At 42.1% G+C, this 20356-nt stretch overlaps 2 protein-coding genes across 2 annotated transcripts in view; one reads left to right on the top strand and one right to left on the bottom strand.

Moving 5' to 3' along the window:
- cacna1db (calcium channel, voltage-dependent, L type, alpha 1D subunit, b) overlaps nt 1-333 on the bottom strand; it is a 143125-nt gene extending 142792 nt beyond the window's left edge. Inside the window, 1 exon segment of the mRNA XM_034209119.1 lies at nt 246-333. Within this exon segment, the coding sequence (XP_034065010.1) occupies nt 246-279 (34 nt within the window). The 5' untranslated portion in view covers nt 280-333.
- An 830-nt stretch (nt 334-1163) lies between these two features.
- Nucleotides 1164-19000, top strand: dcp1a (decapping mRNA 1A). The gene is made up of 9 exons (XM_034209358.1): nt 1164-1328; nt 1655-1695; nt 2374-2501; nt 11476-11542; nt 13100-13238; nt 13756-13845; nt 14476-15075; nt 15221-15403; nt 16861-19000. The coding sequence occupies exons 1-9, from the start codon at nt 1197-1199 to the stop codon at nt 16939-16941; spliced, it is 1461 nt and encodes a 486-aa protein (XP_034065249.1). The 5' UTR covers nt 1164-1196; the 3' UTR covers nt 16942-19000.
- Nucleotides 19001-20356: the final 1356 nt, after the last annotated feature.

The raw sequence follows: 20356 nt of genomic DNA, 5'->3' as shown, positions 1-20356 counted from the left end.
GTTCAAAAGCAGGATTTAAGAACATGTGATTAATATTTCTAATCTGTAGTTCTGTTAAGAGTCCAATGCTGTGCAGTCACATCGCAGCCCACTGATAATGCAAAATAAAGCATTCAGATCAGTGTTATTGTAGCCGAATATATATTACTCTGACTTTCCCCAGTCAGGGTATTTCTGGCTAGCTAGATAAACACCATGCTCGTATCCTGTCCATTACCCGTATTATACCCGGTCCTTTCACTTACCACTCCGGGGTCTTCCCCTTATAATGAACGGCATGTCACCTGGCTCTTCTCAGGGTCCTCATGGCGTCGTTTTCTGCCCTCACTCCGCGGCAATTGGATAGTAAATGAATTGTAGGAGCTGTGCTAGAAGGTTACCACTGAGTGGATTACCTGTGCCTGTATGGGGATAACAGTTTCACGGTAGCACGTAATCCTCCCATTATAATCTCTGCTCCAATGTCCCCAACAGGGGCAGGTGAGGCAGGCGGCTGCAGCTGGACCAGATGACAGAGCCGATAATTGGATGTTTTTTCATTTTAAGTTTGTGTAATAGTTTAGAAGTTTTCCTTCGAATAATTACAATGAGCAAATCCGTGAGTTAGTTTTTACAATTTAATTTCCTTCAGTGCGCACTCTTCATATTCAACATTGCAGCGCAGCCATGTGGTGTTTATACAACATGAATACACTGTTAATACTGTTTCTACAGGTGCATGGCCTTTGATTCTTAAAAATATATAGGGCCTAGCCTATATTCATTTGCTTCACTTTATCATTGTAATTGTCAAATGTGTGTCACAACTTTAGGCTTATTTTATGTGCAGCAGATGTGTCTTGCGAAGAAACGAATTTACGGCGTTAGTTGCTATTTGTTTAATCTAATTTAATTTAGACTAATCAAATTAAATTAAACACAAACGCGCGCACACAAACGCGCGGACGAACACACAATCACGCACACAGACAGACGCAAACACAAGCAATCAGCGAATTATTTAGCAAAAACATTGTCCATTATTGCTGGAATCTAAAAGAATATAATCAATGTAGGACTACTTTTAATATAAATATGTTTTTCTTTAGTAATAAGGCTCTCAGAAACTTTTTGACAGCAGTGATTTCCGGGGGCAGCGGAAGTTGTGAGTGTGTCTTCAGAAACCCGTCCGTGTAGGAGCAACAATCACATCCAAGATGGAGACCGTAAACGCTGGACAAATGATGAGTTTAGCAGCTCTACAGAGACAGGACCCATACATAAACAAACTGCTGGATGTTACCGGACAGGTGGCTCTCTACAACTTCAACTCCAAAGCCAACGAATGGGTACGTTTGTTAGAAGACCTTCACAAGTGTGCTAAGTATTATTTAGCATGCTAATGCTAGCTCCTTGAGAAAAAAACATTGGGAAACACTAAGAAATACGCTAGTATTTGTCAAGATTCGACTTATTGACATGTGTTCACAAAATATCTGGATAGTGTTTTAGTATTCTGTGTCTGTTAACATTGAGTTTTCGTTACTAAGTTGGTGTTACATAAGCAAACATAAGTTAGCAAGTGAAGCCACAGTCAGTCTCTGTTTATTATTCAGCAAGTTTTTGACTAGCAATTGTTGTTTTCCACACCTAACGTCCCTTTTTATAATTTCAGGAGAAGACCGAAATCGAAGGCACCCTGTTTGTTTATGCAAGGTGAGAATATGAAGTGTTTGGTAATGTTAATAATTTAAGGCTCTATTTGAAGGTTGTTTACTTGTTCAGAGTTACGTCGCACTGCCAGTTGACGTATTGTGCGCACGTGTATAGGCCGCAGCCTGTAAACAAACATTTAAAGATGTTCATTATATACAACATCTCGTTTCCTTTTCATTTTTTCTTCTCATTACAACCTGCTGCACAATTGTTGTCTCCCTTATATTTTAAATGTCCATAGGTTCATAAATGTATACTATGTCATGACGTTCGTTCCTACTTATTCAATTAGTTCAACTAAAAATAAACATCCTCTAGTAACTTATCGTAACGTTGTTTTAAAATATGTTAATATAAAATAACACATTACTTTTATTTCGATTAAACTAAATGATTGATAAATAAATACAAAAATGCCTGTATGTCACTGTTCTTTATCCCTATTCATGCTTTTGTTTCAAAATGTACATCATTTGTAATAGTTGTGTAATCATTTCTATCTGTTTACTGTTCTTTTCAATATTATTTTTTTTCAGTACTTCAAAATAGTTTGCTAGTGTTTGGTCATGGAAAAGTGAAAAACAGATTGTGAAGCTTTTACTAAGTAGAGTGAATTTAATATGGAGGTGGTTGTTGTGTGTCATCTCAAAGTGTTTGCTATCCCTGTGCGTCTCTAAGGTCTGCCACGCCTCACCATGGCTTCACCATCATGAACCGACTGAGCACAGAGAACCTGGTGGAGCCGATCAACAAAGACCTGGAGTTCCAGCTGCAGGATCCCTTTCTGCTCTATAGGAATGGCAACTGTGAGTATTTTGTAGAAGGGAAGTTATCATACTGTAAACAGTTTGCTGTATACAGTACAGATATATTTCGGTGTCAGGGCCGACTGAAATGAGATGTAATGCCAGATTATTATTATTCAAATCCAATTTGCAGAGATGTAGGTCAACCTCAGCCCCATTCTAATGCCTGTTTCATTTTCAAATCTGCAACATGTGAAATGTTTAAATTGAAGAAGGCCCAAGGGCAGAAAAGCCATTGGAGATTAAGATCGATGAAAAGCCAGTGTGCTACTTTGACAAGTTCTTCCCGTGATCAGCACTCTTTTTGTTTAGAGGGCAAAAATACAACCCCTGGTGTGCGTTTTTATTTTCCTAAAAATAGTGTGAAAACCTTGTGGATTCCTGTGGGAAAATTGCTTCTGAGATGCAGAATCTATTTTTGCTCAACTACTATCAACAACTGCCGTATGACAGAAGATTCTGTCAAAGAAATGTCCATTCTTTGCACACTTGACCGGTAGACAGCTGTGTGGCTGACATTCAGTATCATACATTAGGGCTGCACGATATTGAAAAAAACTGACATTGCGATATATCTTTTTTTCCCCTGCGATATATATATATATATATATATATATATATATATATATATATATATATATTGCGGTTTTTTAACTATATTTAACCGGATGAAGGATTTTAGTCACGGACGTCTGGATCTTAACTGGTTGACTCATCATACCTTAAGTCATGATCTAACATGTCATGATAATGCATGCTGCTTACCCTCAAATAAGGGCGTTCATCTGTGAATGAAGAAGAGAAGAACCTTTTTGTATCCAAAATAGTTCCAGATGGCAGATGTTGCTTTTCTTTTTGGAAGTAAATCTTCATTCTCGCCGGTATTGTCCTCCTGTTCCTCGCTCATTTTTTACCGGTGTTTTGATGGTCTACAAACTAGCGGGGCGGGGCCTGCTGTGATCTGATCAAGAATGATTGTGATTGGTGGTTTGCTGTGCATGCAGAGCCTGCATGTCACTCACTCAAGTACCCCTGACATGAGAGCCGCGCAAGTTTTCCTTTTGTAGCAAGCAGCAAAAGAATTGTAACATGACGTGTTTGAGTTAATTTACCTACTTAATATCGCACGTCCTAAAATACAAAAAATGAAAGAAAAAATATATATGAATAATACAAGTGTGTGTGTGTGTGTGTGTGTGTGTGTGTGTGTGTGTGTGTGTGTGTGTGTGTGTGTGTGTGTGTGGTGTGTGTGTGTGTGTGTGTGTGTGTGTGTGTGTGTGTGTGTGTGTGTGTGTGTGTGTGTGTGTGTGTGTGTGTGTGTGTGTGTGTGTGTGTGTGTGTGTGTGTGTGTGTGTGTGTGTGTGTGTGTGTGTGTGTGTGTGTGGGTGTGTGTGTGTGTGTGTGTGTGTGTGTGTGTGTGTGTGTGTGTGTGTGTGTGTGTGTGTGTGTGTGTGTGTGTGTGTGTGTGTGTGTGTGGTGTGTGTGTGTGTGTGTGTGTGTGTGTGTGTGTGTGTGTGTGTGTGTGTGTGTGTGTGTGTGTGTGTGTGTGTGTGTGTGTAGTGCACCTGGGAGCACGGGAGGTAATCAAGCTATATATGTGGGCACAGGTGATCAGCTGGGATGAGAGGTTAGAGAGGAAGCCTGAGTGTGTGCGTGATTGTTATGTTTTAACCAAGCTTTTAGATAGGCCTAAAAGAACATTTTAACATTGAATAAAGCATTACAAATTACGTCATGGTGGACCTCATCCTTCACCACAACATGCGTTGGGAACTGACTGCTAACCTCCATGAGTGGCCTTTTTTGATGAGCGATCGCCGCTACACTTGTTGAAAAACAGCTCCAATGAATGAATCAAAGGATCTCGGACGGAAGAAGGAGCTGCTGCGCTCCCACACAGCTCCAGGTGATTGCTGACATGTGAACGCTGTGAAAGCCACGAGGAACTACGGTAGGATCGTTCAGAATTGTTACAAGCTGTGAAAGACCTTCTCAGATCAGGATAAAGGTAAATCCTGCGACAACTCTAAAATAAAACCTCCCGCAGCTGCTGCTGCGTTACTGTCAAAATGAGCCAAGATGGGAGTCGGCCTAAAGCGCCTGCCACTCAAAGTGATACAGGGAGTGGGCTCGGTAAAAGACAGCCTAAACTCACTGTTAAAGCATTGGAATTAAAAATAGCTTCAATTCAACATGAAAGGAATTCAGGGATAAAGAAACTGCATAAATTAACAAAGGATGTTGAACAATTGATACTTTCAAGCCAAAATGTGTCTGAGGTGGAATCCATGTGTGAAACGTTTGTGAAAACAATGATGGAATTAAATGAGTTGCACGAGTCACTGAAACCATTAATACCAGAGGATGAAGTTATAAAACAAAATGAATGGTTTGAAACACGAATGCACGGCAATCGAGAAATGATGAATAAAATGGAAAGGTGGTTGCAAACTACAAAGGAGCAATTTACACATGCAATTGATGATGTGGTAAATGTCAACGCTGCAACCAAAACTGATGTGGTAATTGATGATATTTGTCCAAATGACAGCGTTTCTACTGTAACCAGAAGAACATGCACATCAGCTGGCCGCTCCAGCCAGAGGTCCAACATATCATCCATCTCGTCTGCATGTATCAAGGCGGAGGCTGAAGCGGCTGCTCTCAGTGCTATGGCGGCTATCCTCAAAGAAAAACATGCACTGGAGTGTGAAGAGCTTAGCCTCGCAGCAGCCAGAAAGTGTGAAGAGGAGCAGATCAGACAACGCAAGGAATGGCTTGAATTGCAAAGTGGAATTGCTGCCTATACAGCATAGGCCAATGTGCTCAGGTACAGAGGATCTGAGGTTCAAAGCTCAAGGGCTGTTTCAAATGGAATGAGTTCATATCTAGACAGAGCCAAAAGGAAAATCTCTCTTAGACCATCTGCTACAGAATTCATCCCATAAGGTTCAGAAGGTCAGTTCAACCCCTCACCAAAAGGGGGCAGCAGAGCTGTAGTGTCAGTGGAGACTCTGCACAAGGACGCAAACTTGCAGTACCATAATCCTACAGAAGAGGATAGGCACGTTGCTCTGTCAATGGGTGCGCGCCCCAAAGATTCAAACCAGCAGTTGCATCATCCATCAGTAGGTGGCAGTAACACTCTATTGCCAATGGAGGCATTCACAGCCACAACAATACCAGAAGGAAATGGATCTAAAGCCTATGAACTCAATCCCACGTCATCTCAAGTATGTCAGCAGACATTCTCTGCCACACAAGTCACTCATGATCTTGACACACATTTGGGTTCAGTGCAAAGTAACGTGAATCAAGGCAACATTATCAACATCATGCAAAGGCAAAATGATATCACAGCTCTGCTGGTGCAGCAACAGTCAACATTGTCACTGCCACCAAGAGAAATACCAACCTTGATGGAGACCCTTTGGAGTATAGTGCATTCATACGAGCATTTGAACATGGAGTGGAAGCAAAGACTGCTAACAATGTTGATTGCCTTTACTTTTTGGAACAATACACCAAGGGACAACCCAAAGAACTGGTTAAAAGCGGTCAACACATGCCACCCGACCGGGGATACCAAAGAGCAAAGACACTTTTGAGAGAACGCTTTGGAAATCAACAAATAATAGCCACTGCATACATGGAGCAAGCGCTTGGATGGACACCAGTGAAAGCAGAGGATGTTAAAGCTTTGCAAGCTTTTTCTTTGTTTCTCCGTGTTTGCTGCAATGCCATGGAGGACATAAGCTACATGTCAGAGATGAATATGCCAACTAACATGCGGGCGATGATCTTAAAGTTGCCCTATAAAATGAGGGAAGGATGGAGACAGGGCTCTCGACTAACTTTTTCCACCATCCTCCCGGAACCGTCCCGAAATACAATCCAAGCCGTCCCGAAATTAATGTGGACCGTCCCGAATTTAAAATGTTAGTTTTTCTACATTATCATTAGTTAAAATCATTCAAAGTGACCTTTAACATAAATAAAACATCATACAAATCATTAGATGATAATTCATTAACCTTTTTATTTGAGTAAATCATTCAATCACATAAACAAAGGCCAAATATATTTAAACAAACACACAAACGAGAAAATTACTCTAATATTGAATCCAATCAAGTCCCATCCAATTAACAAAAAAATCCAACACTGTCCTGAAGACAGAACCCAGAGTAACCACTAACCAGGATGACAGTCTGTAACACAGTCAGGAGACCTTTACAAACGGCCCCGCCCCCTCGCACACAGACGGGAGAGAGAGATCTCGTCTGGATTGGAAAGCTCGAAAATACATCATAGACGCATGTTGTAGTCTTATTGCATATTAGAAACGGAGTTGGCGAAACTAAAACTGCGATATAATGTGTATGTAGCAATAATACATATGACATATATTTTTTTAAATGTCTCCAGTACCGATAAAAAAGTCCGATACGTCGGAGCTTAACGTTACCACTGTCTTTAATAATTCCGGCCCGGGGCCCGTTTAACACCGGGGCTCGGTACCCATCCCTACATGGGGAGAGGCAGCATATTGCTAAGGACTAAATACGATGGAGGGTTCTCTTCTCAGCCTTATTACCCATAGGGGATGAATAGGAGTAGGCTAAGTAAATAAAGAGGCCGGCGCTCCAGGGTCTGGTTCTGCTGTGCGTTTTTGTGATGTAACGGTAAAACATTTCAGAATTCCTCCACGGGATGCCATTGTCATTGTACATCACTCAACCCGCGAAATACACACACTCGGTACATAGCTAGACCCGCAAATTTGCGGGCCAGGAATTCGCGGGTACAGCCAGCTGTGTGGCTGGCTGACAGCCAGCGGCACAGCTGTAGCCACTTACATTGTGTGCGTGTGTGTGTATTTCGCGGGTTGCTAAATGTTTTGTGCGTGTGTGTTTATGTTGACAATGAGGTTTAATAACTGTGTGCTACACAAAACGTGCAGTCGGTTTCATTTTCATCGCCATTTGTAGTAGAGTTAGCAGGGTATTTTTATTTTAACTCTCGTCCCAAATTCGTCCCAAAATTATTTTGTATCCTCCCCGACACTATTTTTTTCGACGACGGGACGTCCTTAAGCTCGAGCCCTGGATGGAGAAACCTTGCTTACGAGCTACAGGAGAGGAAACAGCAAGTTTCAGCGATATTGTCAAGTTTGTTGAGTGACAAGTATCTATTGCCTCTGATCCACTGTTTGGAAACATTCAAGACACATCCATCTCTTCACCAAAATACATAAGTGGAAACAACATATCACAGCCTCGCAGCCGCCAGAAAGGAAGCAGTTTTGCTACTTCTGTTGAAGCTGTCAATCGTGGAACTGCACCTGAAAAGCAAAAGGAGAATAGCCTACCTAATAGGCCAAGAAGGATATCTTGTCTGCTGTGTGAAGAGGATCACAAGTTGGAGACATGCTACAAAATGGAGAGGATGATGCACACAGAGAAAATTAGTTTTCTGAAAGAAAAGGGTGCTTGTTTTGGTCGTTTAGCTGTTGGACACATGAGTAAGGACTGCCGCAGCCGCCTGTACTGCCAAGTGTGTAATTTAAAACATCCCACCATCCTCCACATCCTTTCACAGAGAAAGGAAGTCTCATTAGAGGACATACAGCACGAAACATCAACAGAGGATCACAAAGTTTCTACCAAAACATGTGGCCATATTGGGGCTGGAAGACAGGATTGTGCTTTGCCCATTGTGCCCGTTCAGATCAAGGCTACAAACGGCAGTACAGTGATAAACACTTATGCCTTCCTAGATCCTGGTAGCACGGCCACCTTTTGCTCAGAGCGACTGATGAGGGAGCTTAAGATGACAGGAAGAAAATCCAAATTCCTGTTGAGAACAATGAATCAGGAAAAGCTTGTGGATAGTCACATCATTTCTGGGTTGGAGGTGGCTGCACTCAACAGTAACAATTACTACGAGCTACCTGATGTGTTCACACAAACTGTAATGCCTGTGACTCATGACAACATTCCAAAACAGGAAGAGTTAAGTGCATGGCCCCACTTAAACTCTGTGAAACTTCCTGTCATTGACGCTGACGTGGAGCTGCTAATTGGAGCTAATGTCTCAAAACTCATGGAACCATGGGAGGTGGTGAACAGCAATGATGATGGACCTTATGCTGTCAGAACTCTGCTAGGGTGGGTTGTCAATGGACTGCTGAGAGGAGACCGCCAAATTGTAAACAGCTGTCCCACCATTGCAGTCAATCACATATCATTAACCAGCTTGGAGGAACTGCTGGTAAAGCAATACAACCACGACTTCAGTGAGAGATCAGCTGATGAAAAGCCAGAAGTGTCCAGAGAAGTTTTTGGAAATCATGAAAAGTTCCGCCAACCTCACTGATGGACATTACAGTCTGAAATTACCTTTCAGAGAAGAGAAAGTTTCAATGCCAAACAATCGCCATGTTGCTGAACAAAGGGCTCTGTGTCTTAAAAGGAAATTCAAGCTAAATGCAACATTTAACGAGGAGTATGTCAACTTTCTGGGCGATGTCATACAAAAGGGCTATGCAGAAAGAGTGCCTGAACAGCAACTGGAAGACAGAGAAGGAAAAGTCTGGTACATCCCTCATCATGGCGTGCATCAGCCTAAAAAGGGGACCTTGAGAGTTGTGTTCGATTGTGGTGCAAGCTTTAAAGGGACATCACTGAACAGCAAGCTGCAAAACGTGTGTGTGTGTGTGTGTGTGTGTGTGTGTGTGTGTGTGTGTGTGGTGTGGTGTGTGTGTGTGTGTGTGTGTGTGTGTGTGTGTGTGTGTGTGTGTGTGTGTGTGTGTGTGTGTGTGTGTGTGTGTGTGGTGTGTTGTGTGTGTGTGTGTGTGTGTGTGTGTTGTGTGTGTGTGTGTGTGTGTGTGTGTGTGTGTGTGTGTGTGTGTGTGTGTGTGTGTGTGTGTGTGTGTGTGTGTGGTGTGTGTGTGTGTGTGTGTGTGTGTGTGTGTGTGTGTGTGTGTGTGTGTGTGTGTGTGTGTGTGTGTCCCCGTCCTGGGAGCACGGGAATCAATCAAGCTATATGGGCACAGGTGATCAGCTGGGATGAGAGGTTAGAGAGGAAGCCACACGTTTTTCAACCGTGTTGACGGTGTGTGATTGTTATGTTTTAACCAAGCTTTTAGATAGGCCTAAAAGAACATTTTAACGTTGAATAAAGCATTACAAATTACGTCATGGTGGACCTCATCCTTCATCACAACACACGTTGGGAACTCTGACTGCTAACCTCCATGAGTGGCCTTTTTTGATGAGTGATCGCCGCTACAGCGGTTATCGCCATGACACGATATATCGTTCAGCCCTATCATACATGCACAAGTATGGAACAACATAATGTTACCTCTGAAGATGCTGAAGAAACAACTCCTCAAAGTTTTCTGGAACATCTCCTTTCCCTTTTGCTTGAAGTCATAATGGCGTCTTGGAGTCACGTGTATCAAGAAATCTTCTTCTAAAGAGATTTTTCCACTCATGGCGTCACTCAGGCCGACCAGGTGGCAACACTTTTAGCGCTGTTTGGTTAAAGTCAATATCATTCTGCACTAAGGCAAAAACCAAAAAGATGTATCATCAAACTGACTACTTCTTGAACTATATTTCTTTACAAGTTGTCTTTTTTTGCTGCAAACAGATTCCTCTGAGAATTGTGCAGGGATGAGGCGAAAATAAAAGGGATGAAATTCCTCAGATCTTGAGAAAGTAGCTGACAGCGCTGCCACCGAGGTAATCTATTAGCAGTCTGACCAGGAGCTTCATCAACGCCACAAATAAGGAGTTAGACTCTTTCCCCATTTGTTTGCTTATGAGAAAAAATAACATGGCCAGGGTCAACGTCAAAGTGGACTGCTCCCCTTTTGGACTCGGTTTGCCCATCAGCCTGCCTGGAATGGAAGACATGATGCAATGTCCTGTTAGTAATCAGACCAGAGCAGCTTCTCCGGGAGCTTCACTCGAGTCCAAGTGCTGTCAGCATTTTAGTTCCTTAGAGGTGGTTGAGTTGCTGATCGATACAGCTGGTTGCTTGACTATATTCCTTGGCCGCTTCTGGAAATAAATTGGAGTATATTCCCACTGATGGTGTCCTCTTCTGGTTTGGACTTCTTGTGTAGTTCTTTGTTTCTTTCAGTCCATTAGTGCTAATTAGTAATGCAACATACTCACTGAGGATCCTTTTTTCAATAGGTCAGCATGTGGTATCTGTCTGTGACAGGCTCCTGTAAAGGTCTGTTTGTTGTTGTATAGATCCTTCGAGAAAAAATACTTCAAGATGGTTCTACTCCTCCCTATGAATGGGTAGTGTGAAGAAGTAGCGATAGAGGTTGAGCGCGAGAAAGACAGAAGTTTGACACGAGTCCAGCAAAGAGAGGAGGGATTCTTCAGAGAGATGTTGATAATTATGGGTTACTTGCGGCGTGTTCCTCTCTGAGTCCTGGTGAACTCGCTGTCTGAGGTGTAGCAAGTGTACACGAACTTGGAGAGACCACACCTGTTTACAACTCTCCATCCAGGTTGCCCTCGGCAGCAGGAGATGCCACAGGGAGGCAAACACTCAGGTTGCTAAGTTACCATCTCTCAAGAGACCTTGATATGCCAGTAGATCATCACACACAAGCAATGTAAAAAGTGTTTATTTTTCAACTTGGTAGAATGAGTTATTGTTTAAATAAAAATGAATATGAACATATACAGTCGGCCTTAGCAATAACTCTGTATTATCATATTAAGGCTTAGGGTCTATATGTTTTAGATTTTTTATGTCATTTGAAATAAGCATGATTTCCATTGGGTTTTGAACTTTTGCCAATTGTTACTGGTACATTTTAGTCCTTGCATTGAGGGTATTTTTGTAAACTAATGGTGTCTCCATATTTAAAAGTATATTACTGCTAGTCTAATGTAATGCTGCCTCTGCTCCATACTGTAATACAATATTCATTTTCTTGCAGTGGGGATCTACAGTATTTGGTTTTATGACAAGAGGGACTGTCAACGCATCGCCCAGTTAATGGTCAAGTGAGTATCCAGACATGTGTATATTGTATCTGAATTTAGATGAAATAGAGCTCTTAATAGTCTAAGACAGGGGTGCCCAACCGGTCGATCGCGGGGAGATTCCCAGTCGATCGCGAGATGTGTCTAAAAATAGAACAACAATATTCTGTTTTATCGTTAATGTCCTGTACCATAATCTTCCTGTGCCAGAATAATGCACTTGAACGCATCAAAGCTTTGTGATTGGCCGGCGTGACCCCACGTGTCGGGGCGTGGCTGGTGAGCAGTGGGCAGTGCACTAGTTCGCTAACGTTGTCCGTGTCAACAGGAGTGACAGTCCGCACACAAACAAGACCGCAATTATGGCAGAAGCAAAACATATATAATTTTCACTCCGAGTGGGAGGATGATTATTTTTGTATCTATTCCAATTCAAAGTCCATCTGTCTCATCTGCAATGCGAGCGTGGCTTTATCGAAGAAGGGTAATTTAGGAGCGGCATTTCAAAACAGTGCACAAACGCTACGAGACGGAATTCCCTCCTAATTCTGCCCTACGCTCCAAAAGGGGAGGGGCCTGAAAGGACAGCTAAATGCACAGCAGTCCCTTTTCACCAGGCCCAACAACAAGAGCAAGGCTGCTACCATAGCATCTTATCGTGTCAGTCACGTTCTTGCGAAACACATGAAGTCTTTCAAAGACGGCGAAGTTGTGAAAGAAGCATTCCTGGAGGCTGCTGACGCGCTTTTGGGGGACAGTAAAAATAACAGTAGCATTTCAACAGGTTTTTGATATAATACAAACTCAAGTTAGATACCGTTATTAATCAGCTGTAAGTTTTAGTTTGTTTGAACTTATTCATTATAATTATTGTACAAAATGGTATAAGAATGCAAACTTAAATTGATTATAGTCTATTATCAATTCAGGTTAAGAAACTAGTGTTGCTTGCATCCTATTTTAAAGGCATTTATTTTTATAATCTACTAAAATGCAACAAAAAAAGGGTTTGATTCTATTAATTTTGTCTTTTTTATTGCACTTTGGCAGCAGATTCCTGTGTAGCTTCAGATCTGAGTTGTCTTATTAGTAAGCCTAATTTATACTTTTGTAGCAACACTATTTTTATATAATGGCAAAGAAAGGGTTCAGAGTCTTTTCTTGTTTTCCTGTGTCATATGTGGCAGCACTGTTCAATGTTTCTTAAAAACATTACCCACTGTAGTATGTGACGTGTGAATAAACTCCAACTCCGTATCAACAACACTGTTGTGTAACTTCAGTTGAATACTTGTATGTGTGTAGATTAGAAAGAGGTAAGATAAAGGATCTGCAGTATGTTATGAAGTATTAATCGTACGAAGGTCAGTTTTATACAAGTAGAAGTGTGTATTTACCTGGTAGTAGGCTGTCAGTAACTACGCCTCTCTATTTGGACTGGTAGATCTCGGCAGACTGGCAATTTTAAAAGTAGCTCTCGGTTCAAAAAAGGTTGGGCACCCCTGGCCTAAGATGATTATTTAATAGAGCAAATAACAGTTGGATGTTTAGACTACATGTGACACTATGCTCCCCCAGGATTGTGAAACAGGAGGCGGAACACGCCCGGAGAGAGTCTCCAGAGAGGGCCGCGCCGGGGAGGAGCAACGGGGTCGCAGAGCCGCGGCCCATCGACATCCTGGAGCTGCTCAGCAAAGCCAAGGAGGAGTACCAGAGAGTGAGGAGGCACACACACACACACACACACGCGCAGTAACATGTTATCCAGGTTCTTTATTTCAAATCAAATCCAGGGATGACGTCTGAATGTGTGACTGTGTCCATTTAATTATATTTATTATCTGTTGTGTGTGTGTGTGTGTGTGTGTGTGTGTGTGTGTGTGTGTGTGTGTGTGTGTGTGTGTGTGTGTGTGTGTGTGTGTGTGGTGTGTGTGTGTGTGTGTGTGTGTGGTGTGTGTGTGTGTGTGTGTGTGTTGTGTGTGTGTGTGTGTGTGTGTGTGTGTGTGTGTGTGGTGTGTGTGTGTGTGTGTGTGTGTGTGTGTGTGTGTGTGGTGTGTGTGTGTGTGTGTGTGTGTGTGTGTGTGTGTGTGTGTGTTGTGTGTGTGTGTGTGTGTGTGTGTGTGTGTGTGTGTGTGTGTGTGTGTGTGTGTGTGTGTGTGTGTGTGTAGTGTGTGTGTGTGTGTGTGTGTGTGTGTGTGTGTGTGTGTGTGTGTGTGTGTGTGTGTGTGTTGCAGGCTCAGGTGGGTGAAACCGATGTGTCTGCAGAGCTCAACCTGAAAACAGCTTTCACCGCCACAGAGCAGAGCACACCGAAGGCTGAGAAGGTACAGACGTTACACCAACATGTATGCAAAGCTCTGGTGTATATTAATATGTGTCTTCCTGTGAGCCCCGACATACGGAGAATCTGGAGGATAACAAAAAGAGAGGGTGCATGTTTTCCTCTCGGGTGCCAGACTTTAAAAAAACAATTGAGTTTGGAAAAGATCCCTTTTTTTCAGAGCAGAAAGAAAGCTTTTTTTCATATATATACATAGGGATTCAACAAAGACGCTTAGCACTTCCTCTTGTTACATTCAAACTGCACTAAACTGCAACATTTCAATATCACGGATATATCATTTAAGACATATCTGGCTCTTATTTGGATATATCTCCTAGCTAGGAAATCTCCTAGCAGCTTAGGAGATTTCTTCTCCTAAGCTGAAGAAATCTAAATTTTTCTGCTGTTATTAGAAAACGTATAACTTACCCCTAAGCCATTTGAGTGCCCCTTTTTTCCCTCCCCATATGATTTATATTTAAATTAATCAATAAATTGCTTTATGTCAAAGTACTCATTTTGATGTTTTAAAGAGAGGGAAGCGGCAGGTTCCCCCCCTGCTGAGTTTCAGCATTTCTCTGTATGTTTGTTTCTCCCCACCGCTCTCAGATGTGTTCTCTTTCCCCCCCAGAGCTCTCATACGATGGTGAAGCAGATCACAGTTGAGGAGCTCTTTGGCTCGTCCCTCCCTAAGGGCCCCTCTCTACCCATAATGCCCACACAGAACTCCAGCACTGCTTCCAGTGACCCCTCCACTGCCTACCTCCAGAACCAGCCTTACCCCACTCCAGCCCTCCAGACCCCGCTCTTCCCTCCCCATCACTCATCCCAGGACCCTACGTCAGGTCACCGGCACCAGGTCCCCGGCCTGCTCCCAGCTCCGTACGCACTGCAGCCCGGCTCTGTTTTCCAGTCGGCGGTCCCCAGGTCGGACCCCCAGCCGCGGTGCTCAGTGTCCCCCCTCATGGTGGTTCCAGCCGGCCCAGAGCCTCACGATGCACCATCAGCACCTCCTACGGCGTATTTGGGACAAGACATGCTCGCCACCCTCAAAGCGGCGGTGCCCTCGGTGAATCATGACCTCCACAAACCCATCCTGGCACCCAACTTCCTGCCAAACAGGCTGTTCACCCCCCACAGCTTCCAGGAGCCCGCGGTGAGACCCTCCCTCCAGCACAGCAAGGAGATGGATGTCTTCTCTCAGCCTCCAAACCTGATCAAACCCATGTCGGTGAGTTCAACGAGATTCTTAACAGCTGTTTTTGTGAATCCGTTTGCTGACCTCAGCGTCTTGTCTGTTATTATATACTCCATCAAATGACATAATCAAGTATACTGTTCTTATGTCATAACTCCTTTTATGTTTCCATTCTCAGGCTGTCCCCATGAGTCCTGGTTTCGCTGTTCCAGGGCCAGCCTTTTCTTTGCTTCTCTCCCCCAGCGCCTTCCAGCAGTCCTTCAGTCAGACGTCAGCAGCATCAGCGGCCCCCCCTGCCCCCACCGAGCAGGCAGCCTGCAGCAAAACACAGCTACAGGACACTCTGATACACCTCATCAAGGTACATAAGGGGAATACGACACGTAAAAAAAGTGGTACTGTCGTCCTCAGAGTTCCCGTTAGAATATTTTTCCGCCGGTCAACATGTCCGTTAAAGTTTAAATCTTCCGGACAAAATGTGAAAAGTGCCGGTCAAAGGTCTTCTTTGTTATTTATTGAGCTTTAAAACAAATTGATGATTCGATATTAAACAAACTAACTATAGTAGATTAACTATTCAAAAGTGTACAGTAACTTACAATAACACAGGAATAATAAATGGAGCGCTCTCTCCCTCTCCTGACAGCCCGTCAGTCTCATGCAGCTCGCGGATCCAGTAATGAGTGCAGAGCTGCGTGTCGACTCCTCAGCAGCAGCTGATCTCTCTCTCCTGTCAGATTAGACTTCACTCGCGTTTATGTCCATATCGATCAGATCCAGCTAGTTCTAGCTAATGATAGGACTACCTGCTTATTAAAAGACACCTAAACAATAAGCGTCGCTATGCAACCGGGTGAGGCCGCAAAGTATAGCGCAGCATTATGCATTTGTTTACATGCCCACCGGAACCCCGAGGCATTACCAACAGATCAACGCACAATCAACCCATACAGGACATCTCTTTCTCTACATTAAGTGTTAGACATTAGAATTGACTATTCTTGTCTGTCACATACTCTTCTTGTCTGTCACATAAGTGGCGCAACTGAAGCGGTATTGCGCTAAAGGGAAATTATTTTGACCGGACACTTTGACCGGAGAGATTTAGATTTGCCGGTCTTCAGCATATTTTACCGGTCATATTCCGGTAATTACCGGCTAACGGGAACTCTGGTCGTCATATTGAAGTGGAAAAATCTCGAACCTGTTTACTATTACCATACCATTATTATTTCAAATGAAAGACTATAGTTGCAAAACATTCTGTGCTCCAGAGCATGAGATCTCTGATAGTTTGGGAACTTTCAGGGCAGACAGTTACTGATTGGTCAAACACAAACAAACCATGCGGCAGCTACTTTAATATTCACAACAAAAAAAGTAAAGAGTACAATAAAAATGAAAGTGCACATTTCTTGGTATTTATTAAGCCTGATTACAAACTAAGTTTAAAAATATAGTTTAACATGTTTTACAAATATAAAATTCAAATTTATTTCAGGAACTTTTTGGTCTGAAATTGACTATTTGAGTTTTAGAGCGATCTGTAAATCTGATGTAATATTGTTGAGTTGCAGTAGAATTTTTATTTCTATTTTGAGAAATGCAATAGCAACTTTTTGCTGAAAAAAGGGTTCCAAAGAAATCAATTGACGACATCATGAGATATAATCCTGAGTTACAGGGATTCTGATTCTGAAAAGGGATTGTGCTGTTAATGTTTTATTTTAAAAGCCTTTTAAACAGTTTAGACATACAAACAGTTTATCACTGTCATCTTAAATTGAATTCCTCCCTCGTCTCCTTTTTCCCTTGTAGAGCGACCCAGACTTCCTCAGTGCAATTCATGATGCGTACCTGCAGAGTGTGTCCAAGGACTTCAGCAACATGAAGCTATAGTCTCCTCAGCCATCACCACTGTCCCTCTCACAGACCTTGAGGAATCCACGATGAAACGGGAGCTAAAGGAAGAGAAGCTAACAGGTTGTCCACACACTGCACAGCGGCCATTAAGCCCTCTGCTCCTGACTCTGAACTCTGATGCTTTCCCCCGTTGGCTTGGATCAGTTTACTGCCTGTTTATTCAAACTGAACTCATGTGGAAGATAACGTTGAGATATAACGTCCCAGTGTGGCCTTGACTTTTCATTTCAACTTTGTAAATGTGATCCAACGGTCGACCGCTCACTGGTGAAGTGAAGCTGCGGACGGGACCACAGTGGAGCGAACCATTTTTCATTTGACCTTGGGAAGGATGATTTGGCAGCTTGAACATTATGGAGATCACAGACAAACTGTCCCACTGTGGCGTTAAAAAGGACGACTCTCTTTCCCTTTGTCCCTTATTGAACTTTCTCCTTCAGAGTAATGCTGCCATCTCCTTTACTGTGGCAATGTGTCTTTGTCAGTGTTTCATAAAAAGGAGGAGATTGTAGAGGAATATCTTTTCAACCATGGTCCGAGGAAGATAAAAAAAGTTTTTGTCTGGAGAAGCACTTTCTGCTCAATCTCATATTCAGTTCCTCTTAAAGGAACTTCTTTGCTGCCTTTCCTTTCTCCATGTCCCCATTCCTTGCTCTTTCTCCTCGTCTCTCCTCCACCCTCTGAGCTCAGTGCGTCATGTCTCGGAGGGGAGCGTGCAATAAACGACAGTCACGATGCCTTTAGGGAAACCAGCATTTGGGGATACTTTAGCAAGGTACGGTAGAGCTCAATGTATCTGAACCTCTGGGTTCTGGTTGCGCAACAACTTAAATATGAGGAAACATTTGCAATTGGTTTATGAATATTGTTTGCATTCACACCTTAATATTTAATTTCCTAAAGAAATAGAAGGCTGATATGCTTCAGTATGATTCAACCAGTTTCTGCTAATAATCCAAGAATTATATAATCATTCCTGTTTCGAGATTTATTTTTCGAGAGCGCAGTTACTTCACAAAGACTTGAAGACAAAAATATTAGTGGTGACATGTATTTTTTTTTTTGCAGTATAATGCTACTGCAGCACAGAAACGTAGGTAGGCCCTACAGACGCAGTGGGAACAGGATTGAGTGGTTTTTGAACAAAGAAAGCTGAAACTATACATCAGAAAAATCAGCTCAAAGATTAAGAGGAAAATGTTTTGTGTGACTTGTGGGCATTTTTGAACAGATCACTAACAGGTTTCCTTTTCCATGTTGTTTAATATTCAGCATGAACAAGACCATTAAACAGTCGGTAAAAGCACGAATATTTAAGTTATCGGCCTTTTTAAATGTTTGATGTCAGTAGTCATGTTACTGTTCAGAGGTCTATATTAAAGTAGCAATCAATATAAAAATTCACTCCAGAAACTTTAGAAGTAGAAATGTTTCTTTTTTTGTGTGCTGCAAAACATTTTTTGCTACGGCTCTTTTTCATGTGAGCAACATTTGAAAAATACCTATAAGGGAGTCAGATTAAATTCTGCTGAATACACGTTTTGATGACTCCACAACATTGCATTTGGACTGCTATTTGAATGTATTTTGATTAATCACAGTATGTTTGTGCCTGTCTTGTTTTCCTCTGTCCTGAATATTTAGGTTGACCACTACATGATTTCAGTACCAGCTGTTAACCACATGATCTTTTTTTTGCAAATCAAGACTCAAAGTACAAGGGTGCTAAATCAAATAATGTGAATACTTATTTGCCCCGTTATCATTTTCATTTCAGAAGAAATCTTGCCAACACGTCTGGCATGTGTTGGGTAAATAAACGCGCACAGGACAAATGATTGAAATGTCGATTTTTTTTTTTAATCCCGGTCAGATATTTAAGATTTTAAGGCTATTTTACGCTTTCCTATAGTTTATCTTATTGGCCCGATATATGACTTTGGGAAAGTCTTTGCAAATCATATACATTTTTCCAAGAGTGTTGCAACTGTATATCATTTTGACTATTTTGTGATAATAAAGAACTGAACATATAGATGCCTGTGTTTTTTGTTTGCCAGAGTTGCAAAAAGAAGCTTAAAAACAAAAAAATTATTGTGATCCTTCATTTTTGTGTTGAGTTTTAAACAAATTAATGAATGTTGTGACTAAACATTTACGTTTTCCAAAGGTTATTTCTATTTTATTCGTTTGTTCCAGTGAGTTTTGTAATACAGCAAAACTCACTGTCCCTTAGGGACAGAGGGTTTCTTATACTTCGTGTTTTTCAGTACAGGACAATGATGCAGTTTGTTGCTCTGACCACCAGATGTCACTAGGTGCACACTGTTCTACAGTTTTCACACTGAACATTACATTGTTATCAGTTGGTATCAGGCCCATGCAGTGTTTATTTCACCAGATACCATAATCTATCTGTTCTGGTTCTAAGCGACAACACAAATGTCTATCTTTCTCATAGGGGCCATATCGACTGAATTGAAAGCAGACGCTGTTATTAGCTTTTGAGTCACCCTGCAGCCCCCCCCCCCCCCCCTACTGGACAAATGGTATCCTAGCCTACATGAAAAATACAAGATCACAGTCCTCTAAAATGAACCTTTTAATAACTGTAAATTCTATACCACTCTAGTCTATTTGGTAACTACAATCGATCTATCTGTGTGACTACTCACCTGAATGTCATGTGAGTGCCTGTTCAGGTGGAGCTCTACTGCAGCTAATCAGTTTATATGTCATTAAGGTAAGATTAATGTTATTAAGGTAAGATTTGCGATCCTTCCTGTTGCATGTCACCCTTCCTTCCTCTATCACGTAAATGCTGTAGCGTCACAGGGCAGGTACACTTAATTGTTTAAATGGATTGTATCACACTTAGTTGTATCTGATATGTGTCTATGTTTGCCCTTCCAACTTTTATTAATGTCAATAACACCGCATTTCAGCTGATTTCCGGAACCTATTTGGAAAATCCTCATTTATTTGAAAGACATTATTAATTGTTCAATGGTGATGGAAGTTTGTGACAGATAGTGACTGAATGTAAAGATAAACTAAAATACCGATAAATTACATTATACATTTTGAACTAGGGCCTATATAATTTCATTATACCAGCTCTTTGAGAACAGTTAATCTTGAAATGCAACATTGCAACTTTAGTGCTTTCCTTGATATGTTTTTTCCGTTTATTTTCACTCTTCTGCTTATGTCTTCACTGTGTCATCATCATCATCAGATACAATATGGAGCTGTATATGTTGAACCTGAGGCTGAGCGTCCCTGACTGTGTGAGCGTGCACCTGCTCGTGAGAGTGTGCGTGTGGCCTTGGTCTCAGCCCAAAGCCCTCCCACTGTTCAATGTGCTCATGCGTGCCAGTTTGAGTAACCG

Source organism: Gymnodraco acuticeps, unplaced genomic scaffold (genome assembly GCF_902827175.1).
Source record: "Gymnodraco acuticeps unplaced genomic scaffold, fGymAcu1.1, whole genome shotgun sequence".
Lineage (NCBI taxonomy): Eukaryota > Metazoa > Chordata > Actinopteri > Perciformes > Bathydraconidae > Gymnodraco > Gymnodraco acuticeps.
The sequence above is the reverse complement of the archived record's forward strand: the minus strand, read 5'-3'. Positions and strand labels throughout refer to the sequence as shown.

Coding starts and splice junctions, on each gene's coding strand:
- dcp1a (XM_034209358.1), top strand. CDS start 1,197: ATGGAGACCGTAAACGCTGGACAAATGATGAGTTTAGCAGCTCTACAG. Junction 1,329..1,654: donor ACTCCAAAGCCAACGAATGG/GTACGTTTGTTA, acceptor TTATAATTTCAG/GAGAAGACCGAAATCGAAGG. Junction 15,076..15,220: donor ACCTGATCAAACCCATGTCG/GTGAGTTCAACG, acceptor TTCCATTCTCAG/GCTGTCCCCATGAGTCCTGG.